Source organism: Aquarana catesbeiana, linkage group LG09, assembly GCF_042186555.1.
Source record: "Aquarana catesbeiana isolate 2022-GZ linkage group LG09, ASM4218655v1, whole genome shotgun sequence".
Taxonomy (NCBI): domain Eukaryota; kingdom Metazoa; phylum Chordata; class Amphibia; order Anura; family Ranidae; genus Aquarana; species Aquarana catesbeiana.
In genome coordinates this window covers 315,869,906-315,881,942 of record NC_133332.1, presented here as the reverse complement: position 1 = coordinate 315,881,942, position 12,037 = coordinate 315,869,906, and the positions used below count along the sequence as shown (strand labels likewise).

Sequence of the window (12,037 nt, the reverse complement as noted above, 5' to 3'; positions counted from 1 at the left end):
TGTTCCTTACATTGGTGATCAGTGAGAAGAATGTTCCTTACATTGGTGATCAGTGAGAAGAATGTTCCTTACATTGGTGATCAGTGGGAAGAATGTTCCTTACATTGGTGATCAGTGAGAAGAATGTTCCTTACATTGGTGATCAGTGAGAAGAATGTTCCTTACATTGGTGATCAGTGAGAAGAATGTTCCTTACATTGGTGATCAGTGAGAAGAATGTTCCTTACATTGGTGATCAGTGGGAAGAATGTTCCTTACATTGGTGATCAGTGAGAAGAATGTTCCTTACATTGGTGATCAGTGAGAAGAATGTTCCTTACATTGGTGATCAGTGAGAAGAATGTTCCTTACATTGGTGATCAGTGAGAAGAATGTTCCTTACATTGGTGATCAGTGAGAAGAATGCTCCTTACATTGGCGGTCAGTGCGCTGGCCAGGGGATGCACATGCGTAAACCCTAATCCCGGAAGTAAGCAGCGACGTACCAGTACGTCGCTTTGTCTACAGTGGCCGCCCATCCGCAGTGCAATGCGGGCTGGTGGTCGTTAAGTGGTTCCCTCATCTGTTCAAAGCATTACAATATCACCAAGGATCATTGGGTCTGTAGACTGCAGTAATGGTCTAAATGGGTCTTACCATGTCAACTTACCTATGTCCCTGAAACACAAAATAACCCTAAAACTCCATTAATCGGCATTTCAGCAAAATGATTATTTAGCGATCTTAAACTGCCATCACCTGCCCCCACTTACCTCCAGTGTGTTGGAGCTGTCTGTACTGGAGCTTCCTGTGTTATTGCTGGAATTTGTAGAGATTGTCTCGTTCTTGCCTTCATTGTCTGATTTCTCATCTGAACTAAGACACTCCAAATCGGTGTCAAAACCAGTTGGGTATCCCATGGCCTGTAAAACCTGGAGTAAAAAAAAAAAAAAAAAAGTCACACCTCGATCAATTGCTAGCATCAAGTAAGATACTTCTGAACAGAGTAGAGACTGCCAAAATAGTATTGTGCTATGAATGCTACAACTGTAACCATCTAAAACAGTGGTCTCCAAACTGCGCCCCAGGGGCCAGATGCGACCCTTTGCATGCTTTTATCTGGCCATTGGGGCTCTATTTTCACCCACTGATACCAACAATGGGACATAATTCCCCCCAATGAAGGGGAAAAATACCTCCCACTGACATCAAGGATGGGGCACAAGTCCTCCCAATGGCGCCGACTGGGCACGTCCTCTCAATGGCGCCAATGACTGGCCACAAGTCCTCCCAGTGGCGCCAACGACTGGCCACAAGTCCTACCAATGGCGCCAACGACTGGCCACAAGTCCTACCAATGGCGCCAACGACTGGCCACAAGTCCTACCAATGGCGCCAACGACTGGCCACAAGTCCTACCAATGGCGCTAACGACTGGCCACAAGTCCTCCCAATGGCTCCAACGTCTGGCCACAAGTCCTCCCAACAGCGCCAATGTCTGGCCACAAGTCCTCCCAACGGCGCCAACGTCTGGCCACAAGTCCTCCCAATGGCGCCAATGATAGGGAACAATTCCGCCAAATGGCGCCAACGACTGGGCACAGTTCCTCCCAATGGCGCCAACGATTGGGCACAGTTCCTCCCAATGGCGCCAACGATTGGGCACAGTTCCTCCCAATGGCGCCAACGATTGGGCACAGTTCCTCCCAATGGCGCCAACGATTGGGCACAGTTCCTCCCAATGGCGCCAACGATTGGGCACAGTTCCTCCCAATGGCGCCAACGATTGGGCACAGTTCCTCCCAATGGCGCCAACGATTGGGCACAGTTCCTCCCAATGGCGCCAAGGATTGGGCACAGTTTCTCCCAATGGAACCAATGGTTGGGCACAGTTCCTCCCAATGGCGCCAACAGTTGGGCATAGTTCTCCCAATGGCACCAAGGATTGGGCACAGTTCTTCCCAATGGCACCAAGGATTGGGCACAGCTCCTCCCAATGGCACCAATGGTTGGGCACAGTTTCTCCCAATGGCACCAACAATTGAGCATAGTTCCAATGATGGGGCACAATACCTTCCACTGATACCAAAGATGGGGTTATTCTTTATTCCCACCGATGTTGGGACGTTTTATACTCCCACTGGCCACATTCTGGCCCTTTATGTCTGAAGGACAGTAAACCGGCCCTTTGTTTAGAAAGTTTGGAGACCTTTGATCTAAAACAGGGGTCTTCAAACTACGGCCCTCCAGTTGTTCAAGAACTACAATTCCCATCTTGTCTAGTCATATCTGTTAATATCAGAGTTTTACAACGCCTCATGGGACGTGTAGCCCCGCAACAGCAGAAGGGCCGTAGTTTGAAGATCCTTGATCTAAATCATGTAACATAGCATTTTAAGGGCAAGTACAACCAAAAATGTTACATTTGCCACCATCACAGTGACAACTTGGGAAAGAGCATGTTGCACTGGAAACCATTTCTGCTGAATTGCCGAACACTAAGACAAGTTGTAATTATATTGTATTTACCGCAATATATAGCAAAGAAACCGACTGCTACATATTACAGGTACTGCATCCTTATTATTGGAGATCTATGCACCGTAAAGTGTCAATAAACAAAGATCATTAAAAAAAATGATCAACCCCTCCCTTCTCCTCCATGCCCACTAACCAGCTATACACAATGGGGCGCAATATTACAGCTTGATTGATGGAGGCTGCACCTCCCTGTTATTCTAAGACACGGGCTAGAGGGGCGTGACATGGCCTGTGAATGGCAGAAATCCGCCCACACACCATGTTATTGTCAAAAAATATTATTTATTATTTGGTGTATCTCAATGGCTTTTTTTAAATGTATTTTTTTGAACATGTGACCAGCAGCAGAGGATGAGAAGCTCCTCCTGCTTATGTTTCCCTTCAGACAGGCTGGGAGAGAACTGGGTCATGTGACAGATGGATATCCATTAGGGAAAAGGTACTTCGATTTTTCTTTTTAAATTAAAATTACAGCGCCGTCATCCACATACAGAAAGAGAAGAGAGACTGTCAATTTAACAGTGCATGTTATGTATCACTTTCAAGTGTTACTAAACCCACAACAGTAATATCCGTCTGTATATGCAGTTAAGCATGCTTGTTATACTCACTGTGGAAGCTAAGGGGTTAATCCTCTGCATTGTGTAAAAAAACAAGTTTGATCCTGTTTTCTCTGATCCTCCCCTTCTTTTGCTGTCCCCAATCCATCTCCTGACAGTACAGAGCCTTGGGGGCACTCTGCACATGCTCAGTTTGGTGTGTATTGCTAGAGTTTTTTTGGGGGGGAGGGTGTATGTGATCAGCACAGGGCCAATCAACACTGTTCAGAAACAGGGTCAGGGGGTCCTACAGCCTCATAGGACAGTCAGGGGAGAATGAAATATTCTCCTACAAGCCTTAACCAGACACTGATAGAAGTCACAAGAGTGCTATATATACTGAGAAGAGGTATTTAGCAGTTTATTTTTACTAAAATAATTGCATTTCCATTTTCTGTGTACTGTGGGAGAGCAGACATAGTGAATGCAGGCTCCTGGGGAGACCAGATATAGTGAGTGCAGGCTCTTGGGGAGACCAGATATAGTGACTGCAGGCTCCTGGGGAGACCAGATATAGTGACTGCAGGCTCCTGGGGAGACCAGATATAGTGACTGCAGGCTCCTGGGGAGACCAGATATAGTGACTGCAGGCTCCTGGGGAGACCAGATATAGTGACTGCAGGCTCCTGGGGAGACCAGATATAGTGACTGCAGGCTCCTGGGGAGACCAGATATAGTGACTGCAGGCTCCTGGGGAGACCAGATATAGTGACTGCAGGCTCCTGGGAAGACCAGATATAGTGACTGCAGGCTCCGGGGGAGACCAGATATAGTGACTGCAGGCTCCGGGGGAGACCAGATATAGTGACTGCAGGCTTCTGGGGAGACCAGATGTACTGAGTGCAGGCTCCCGGGGAGACCAGATGTACTGAGTGCAGGCTCCCGGGGAGACCAGATGTACTGAGTGCAGGCTCCCGGGGAGACCAGATGTACTGAGTGCAGGCTCCCGGGGAGACCAGATGTACTGAGTGCAGGCTCCCGGGGAGACCAGATGTACTGAGTGCAGGCTCCCGGGGAGACCAGATGTACTGAGTGCAGGCTCCCGGGGAGACCAGATGTACTGAGTGCAGGCTCCCGGGGAGACCAGATGTACTGAGTGCAGGCTCCCGGGGAGACCAGATGTACTGAGTGCAGGCTCCCGGGGAGACTAGATGTACTGAGTGCAGGCTCCTGGGGAGACCAGATGTACTGAGTGCAGGCTCCGGGGGAGACCAGATGTAGTGAATGCAGGATCCTGGGAAGACCAGATGTAGCGAGTGCAGGCTCCTGGGGAGACCAGATTTAGTGAGTGCAGGCCCCTGGGGAGACCAGATGTAATGACTGCAGGCTCCTGGGTTTAGTAACACTTTAACAATAATTGAACAATGTCCATTCATTCAAAAAATAATGCACACAGATGAAATGAAGGACACCTGATGGGTGTTAAGCAAAATCTCCACTGACCTTTACTGCTACATGAAGCTTGGCTGTTTTCTTGGATGGTCCGGAGGCCTCATGTATGGTTCCATCTACATCAACAGACATAGTGAAAACTGGTGCATGTACTGGACCTGATTGAGACAGCAGTTTGTATTGCAAGCCAGGTCGAATCTGGTTTAGTCGCATCAGTGCATTCATTGGCTGGTTAGAATCTATGGCTTTGCTGTCCAAAACTAGAGACAAAGATTTATTAAGTTACTAATACTAGCATGACAAACCACAGGTTGAGAACATTCTAAGTTGCTAATGGATTAAACTGCTATCTATACATACAAATGCTACCCAGACAGGTCATTGTATGAAAGCAACAGCTGGTAGGAAAATAAATCTGTGCTTATAAGGATCACCACATCACTATATCTGCTGTGACTTCACTTGGGTATGGACCTGTTGCATGTGTGGTAAACGAATACACAAAGCTACACTCTATGGCCAAGAGTTTGCAGACACCTGACCATCACAACCACCTATAAGGCCAAAGTATTAGGAGAACCCTCCAATATATTGTGTTTGGGTGTTTTCAGGGAAGGGTACTGGTAATGCTGAAGCATACAAAGTCATTTTAGGCAACTGGTCATTTCCAATTTTATGCCAACAATATGGGGAAGACTCTTGTTCTTCAATATGACTGTGCCCCAGCAGACAAAGCCAGCTCCATAAAGACATGTTTTGAGAAGTTTGGTGTGGAGGAACTCAAGTGTCCTGCAGAGTACTATTAATAAATAAAATATACCAAATCCCACTCTGCCTAATCTAAACAAAGAGTGCGGGATATGAGGAAGTTGGTATGGCTCTCTGGACCTCAACCCTACTGATCACCTTTGGAATGGATTGTGAAGCAGGTCTTCTCATCCAACATCAGGATCGGACCACACAAATGGGCTATAATTCCAACAAGCTCCACTCCCTCTGAACCCTACTGAATTAGAATGGTTTGTGAACCAGGTCTTCTCATTCAACGTCAGTACCTGGCCTCACAAACGGTCACACATTCCCACAAACACCCTATAAAATCTTGTGGAAAGTCTTCATAAGAGAGTGAAGATCCTTACAGTCACAATGGGGGACAACTCTATATTAAAAATCATGGTTTTAGAAGAGGGTATGCAACAAGCTCAAAGCTCTGGGGAGACTTTCCACTACCGTACTGAAAACCTTTTGTGTGAGTTAGAATGCCAGTTGTGAGCCAAGTCTTCTAATCCAACATCAGTACCTGACCTCAACCCTATTGAACCCCTTTGGGATGAATTGGAAAACTATGAGCCAGGTCTTCTCGTCCAACACCAGTACCTGACCTCACAAATGGGCAATAATTCCAACAAGCTCCGATCCCTCAGAACCCTACTGAATACCTTTGGGATGAATTGGAAAGACAATTGTGAACCAGGTCTTCTCATCCAACATCAGTATCTGACCTCACAAATGGGCACACATACCCACAGACACCCTCCAAAATCTTGTGAAAGGTCTTCCCAGAAGAGTGAAGAACCTTACAGACTCAATGGGGGAAAACTCAATACTAATAGCTATTAGAATCGGGTTTTAGAATAGGGTAACTCAGAGCTCTGGGAAAACTTTCCATTACCCTACTTCACATCTTTGGGATGAATTGGAACACCGATTGTGAGCCAGGTCTTCTAATCCACCATCAGTATCTGACCTCAACCTTACTGAACATCTTTAGGATGAATTGGAACACCAATTGTGAGCCAGGTCTTCTGATCCACCATCAGTACCTGACCTCAACCTTACTGAACATCTTTGGGATGAATTGGAACACCAATTGTGAGCCAGGTCTTCTGATCCACCATCAGTATCTGAGCTCAACCCTACTGAACATCTTTGGGATGAATTAGAACACCAATTGTGAGCCAGGTCTTCTAATCCACCACCAGTATCTAACCTCAAAAATGGGCACAAATTCCCACGGGCACCCTCCAAAATCTTGTGCAAAAGCTTACCCAGAAGGTTGGAGAAGGTTATTACTGAATAGGAGGGGTTGACTCCACATTAACGTTTTGGTGCGGGATATACAAGCTTATATAGTTGTGATGGTCAAGTGCCTACAGTCTTTTGGCCACATAGTGCATTTCTCATGGAAAGATCGCTGAACAATTACACATTTCTGATACTTCCACTCGCAAATCTTGCAAACAAACGCACATTGATTCTTTGGCGTTAGCTCACGGAGCCAACTTTTTTAGGTGATGCTCAAATTGGTGTAACTTTACTTGACTATAGCTCCTTTCACACTGATGCAGTGCGGTTTGACCGCCCCGCGGGGGGTATCACGGGTTTGGTGCAGGTTAGCTACAGGTGCGGGTTAGCTGTTCTATTATGCCCTTCGGTTTTGATTGCAATTCCTGAAAGCGCTCAAAAACTCCTGCATGCAAAAGGGAATACAGCGAATGCAACTTAATATTATTATTATCCTGCAGTCAGTTATCACATTTTGTTTTAGAGAGAAGAGAGATCGTTATGTGATTTTGAAGAAATGTTTCCACTGTGAGATCCTGTGGTTTTTTCTTCCTCTCCCTCCTTTCCCTGATCTAAATACCAGCCTGAGCTCTGTATTTCTGTAAACAGCGAAGATTCTTTCAATCGCTCAGCTCTGAATGCATCCATATATTGAGATTAAAAACACTAGAAACTAATCACATACCGGTAAGGGCATTATAAAAGACTGCTATGAGGCATTGATAATAATAATATTCATAACTGCAATATCAATAAATTATTTTATTATCATTTATATTATTCAGTATGCTTATTACTTTACAACGATCCTCAATTTTACTACCAATATTATCAACAATTTATTATCCTTTCATCTTTATTATGCCCTTATTGTATTCATCTTGGCCCTAGTTTTGACAACCAATAAGGAATATAAAATGTTTTAAAAAATTTATTTTAATTATTTTTATATTGCATTTTATGCCATTTTGTATAATTTGCAAAACCTTTAAGAAAATTGAAAAGAGAAAAGCTCTATTTGTGGTAAAATAAATTATATCAAATTTAGTTTGAGTACAGAGTTGCATGAAAGGGTGGAGGGGGGGGGGGGTGTAAATCGTTTGGAAGTTAAGTGGTTAAATGAGTTTAAATACCATTAGGTGTTTTCTAACAAAGCTGCCGGGACAAGAGGGTTCTCTTACTATATTGGCTGACTTAATGGTTGTTTTCTTAAATGTAACAATATTTTATGGCTTCCTTTTGACGAACGTTTGTCATTGTGCAGACATTCAGTACTGTGACTTAAAATTAGCAAAACTGAAACATCCAATTACAAGTGAAAATCAAATACTTACTTTTGCGCAAATTGCGCCTCATTTTCTTATTGGGGTCCTTGTCGTCACAAGAGCCGTCGTCGTATGGCCGCTTTAACCCTGCGAAGAGTTAAATTGGAAGAAAGTGATCACCTCACTAGGTGTATGATGCAGCGCTCAATGCGGTTTTTCATGAATAGATCTTTGGGGGTTATTTTATATTTATATATTTCTCACAGCACCTTAAAATTTTTTTTAAAATAGATCAATGCTTGCATCCCCATTTTGTATAATTACAATATAATGAAAATTTCCTTAAAACAGATATATACAGGACACTTTATATTCTCAGCTATAGATACTATTCAAAAAATCCGATGGAAATTGATATTTTTTTTGCAGTTCAGTTAGTAAAATAAGTATTTGATCCCCTATCAACCAACAGTAATTCTGCCCCACACAGACTGGATACAGTAGGTGCTCATGTGGTACACAGATTAGTCCTGTCAATGTAAGAAGGTTCTCCTAACGACAACTTGTTATGTGTATAAAAGACACCTGTCCACGGAATCTCTTTCCATCCAAACCTCACCATCATGGGCAAGACCAAAGAGCTATCAGAGGACGTCGGGGAGAAGATTGTAGACCTGCACAAGGCTGGAATGGGCTACAAGACCATCAGCAAGAAGCTTGGTGAGGAGGAGACAACTGTTGGAGCCATTATTCGCAAATGGGAAAAAAATACAAAAATAACCATCAATCGCCCTCGGTCTGGAGCTCCATGCAAGATTTCACCTCATGGGATGAGGATGATCATGAGAAAAGTGAGGGAACAGCCCAGAACTACACGGGAGGAGATTGTGAATGATCTCAATGCAGTTGGGACCATAGTCACCAAACAAACCATTGGTAACGCAATACACAGCCACGGATTGAAATCCTGCAGCGCCCGCAAAGGTCCCCCTTCTCAAGAAGGCCCATGTACAGGCTGTGGTCAGATGAGACCAAAATTGAGCTCTTTGATATTAACTCGACTCTCCGTTTTTGGAGGAAGAAAAACGCTGACTATGACCATAAGAACACCATCTCTACAGTCAAGCATGGAGGTGGAAACATGATGCTTTGGGGCTGTTTCTCTGATAAAAGTACAGGCCGACTTTGCCGCGTTGAGGGGCCAATGGACGGGGCCATGTATTATAATATCTTGGATGAAAACCTTCTTCCCTCAACCAAAACACTGAAGATGGGTCATGGATGAGTCTTCCAGCATGACAATGACCCAAAACATACCGCCCAGGCAACAAAGGATTGGCCCAAGAAGAAGCACATTAAGGTCATGGAGTGGCCTAGCTGGTCCCCAGACCTTAATCCTATAGAAAATGTATGGAGGGACCTGAAACTTCGAGATGCCAAGGGACAGCCAAGAAACCTTAAGGATTTAGAGAAGATCTGTAAAGAAGAGTGGACCAAAATCCCTCCTGAGATGTGTGCAGACCTGGTCACCAACTACAAGAAACGTCTGACCTCTGTGCTTGCCAGCAAGGGTTTCACCACCAACTACTAAGTCATGTTTTGCTTGGGGATCAAATACTTATTTTGCTCACTGAACTGCATTTATAACATTTGTATCATGTGTTTTTTTTCTGGATTTTTGGTTGATATTCTGTCTCCATCATATAAAATACACCCATGATAAACATTACAGACCCCTTATTTCTTTGTAAATGGGCAAACTTACACAATCTGCAGGCGACCAGATAATTTTTTTCCCCCAACTGTACTCATGGCCAAAAATATTGGCACCCCTGCATTTCTGTCAGATAACCACTTCGCCCAGAAAATTGTTGCAATTACAAATGTTTCGGCATTCTCATGCTTGTTTCTTTTGTTTTTGTATCGGTATGACACAAAAAAGTGGAGAAACAAAAAAAGCCAAATCTTACACATTCCACGCAAAACTCCAAAAATGGACTGGACACAATTATTGGCACCTTCTCAAAATTGTAAGAAATAATTGCATTCCAAGTTTGTGATGCTCCTGTAATTTGTTATTAAACTCACCTGTATCAATTAACAGGTGCTGACAATATAGAAATTACACTGGCAACCAGTAAATTGGTGAAAATTGGACTCAACCTTTCTGTTGTGGGTCTCTGTGTGTGACACGGAGCATGGAGAAGAGAAAAAGTAGCAAAGAATTGTCTGAGGATTTGAGAACAAAAATTGTGGAAAAGCATGGACATTCTCAAGGTTACAAGTCCATCTCCAGAGATCTACACGTTCTGGTGTCCACTGCGGGCAACATTGTCAAGAAGCTTGAAGCCCATGGCACTGTAGCTAATCTCCTTGGATGTGGACAAAAGAGAAAAATTGATGAAAGATTGCAACAAAAGGATTGTTGGAATGGTGGATAGAGAACCTCGATCAACTTCCAGACAAATTCGAGCCTAGTTTCAGGCAACAGGGAACAACTGTGTCAAATCGCACTGTACATCGCCATCTGAATGAAAAGGGACGCTATGGTAGGGGTGCCAATATTTTTGGCCATAACTGTAGCTGTAAATCTCAGTGACTTACTCTGCCCAGGCAGAGCAAGTCACTAAGATTTTGGGGGACCGACAATCTATGTGAGGCGAAGAGAGGGGGACATTGGAGGGGATACCTAGCATGTATACGAATATGACAGGTCCTCTTTACCGAGAGATCTGGGGTCTTATAAGTCCTGGAGGACTAGGCTGGAAGAAAAAAAAAAGAAAAAAAAAAGAAGAGCGATCTCGGCCTTTCCAGCTAAAAACACGGGAGTGTTTACATCGGCTGGCACCGGAAGTGACAACATAAATGTCGCGCCTGGCCTCTGAAGGTCATAGAGATGGCCAGGGACCATCTGGTCCTCGGTCAGCTCTATGGTAAACGTCCACCGCTGGCCGATTCATTCTCCGGCTCAAGGATCGCACAATCGAGCCAGTAGACGCACCAGAGGGCGCTATGATTGTTTTGAACTTTGCAGGGAATTGGTAGCAGAAAAGAATGATAGCTAAATGATGCCTCCTGCAGCTGCACCCATCATTCAGATATCTCCAATCAATGTCATATGAGGTCCTACGGGCGGGAAGTGGTTAGAAGTATTTTTTATTTTTAAATCATACTTACCTAGGTGGATGCTGCATCTGTCCCCCGCCGGCTCTAACACTGAGAATCAAGCGATCCATCGATCGCTCGGTTCTCAGAGCTCCATGAGCAGAGAGAGCTGGTGACTGTGAGTTAATGGCCCTGTGATGGACTCTGGACACCCTGTTGGGTATTTCCACCAAGAAGCTGCTTCCCAAGTCCTGGAATGCGAGACCAATGGATCTGGCTAAAGTAACCTCAAGAACCAGGCAACACCAGAATAAGACTGTTAATTAGAACAAGAATACAGGCTCATATACACTTAAGAAAGACATTTCCCCTCTCCTGATCATATTACTCCAACAATACAACTGTAACCAGAAACATAAATATGAGCTAATTAACCAATCATTTAACCAGCCTAGGTGACTCCGAGGTTTGATCTTTCAGGTCGGACTTGTCTTCTCCTAGCTCAGGAGACACAATCCACATTATCATAAGTATAAACACAGACCACAAGGTTAGTGTGCTAGTAGACAATAGCTGAATTAATTAGCACAATAAACAATGGGGGGGGACCTTTAGTAGGTCCACTATACCTACTTGCAATAAACACATTATAGCAGACAACCCCAGACAGGTGGCTTGCTGATTAAATCAGCATCTGCTATGAGTCCCAACAGTATGAAGCAGTCACTATATTTAATATGGCAGTTAGGCCCTATACAGGGATCCCAGATTCTGGGTGTCTTTGGATTCAAGTCCATGTCTCCCCAAGTAACATTACTTCAAGGTTTCCCAGGCATACACCTCACAAAGAATAGTGTTCCCTTAAAATCCAGGGCCCATAATCAATAGGCAAGAGGCTAGCATTCAGTCCCCTCCAAAGGCCCCTGGACCGGCTTCCCTGACATCAGCCGACAGCGGGCTTCAGCTGAAAACGGGTCACAGGGATGCAAAACGAACTTCGCTCCTGTGATCCATAGCGTTAGCACAGCCAAAATTATCTTTTCCCGTACTTCTCCTTTAATTATTGTAGTGGAAGAATTATTAATAATTGTA

General features: G+C 44.4%; 1 protein-coding gene across 9 annotated transcripts in view; it reads right to left on the bottom strand.

The window, feature by feature from the left end:
- The window catches only part of STRBP (spermatid perinuclear RNA binding protein), a 210,798-nt gene that overhangs the window by 36,540 nt on the left and 162,221 nt on the right, over positions 1-12,037 (bottom strand). For 8 of the 9 annotated variants that reach the window (XM_073600705.1, XM_073600700.1, XM_073600707.1 and 5 more), the window contains exons 12-14: positions 7,910-7,987; positions 4,563-4,771; positions 753-911 (exon numbers count right to left, since the gene is read on the bottom strand). In XM_073600705.1, coding sequence (XP_073456806.1) covers positions 753-911; positions 4,563-4,771; positions 7,910-7,987 — 446 coding nt within the window. The remainder of the gene's footprint in view (positions 1-752; positions 912-4,562; positions 4,772-7,909; positions 7,988-12,037) is intronic. The other variant, XM_073600708.1, reaches the window with a different exon arrangement.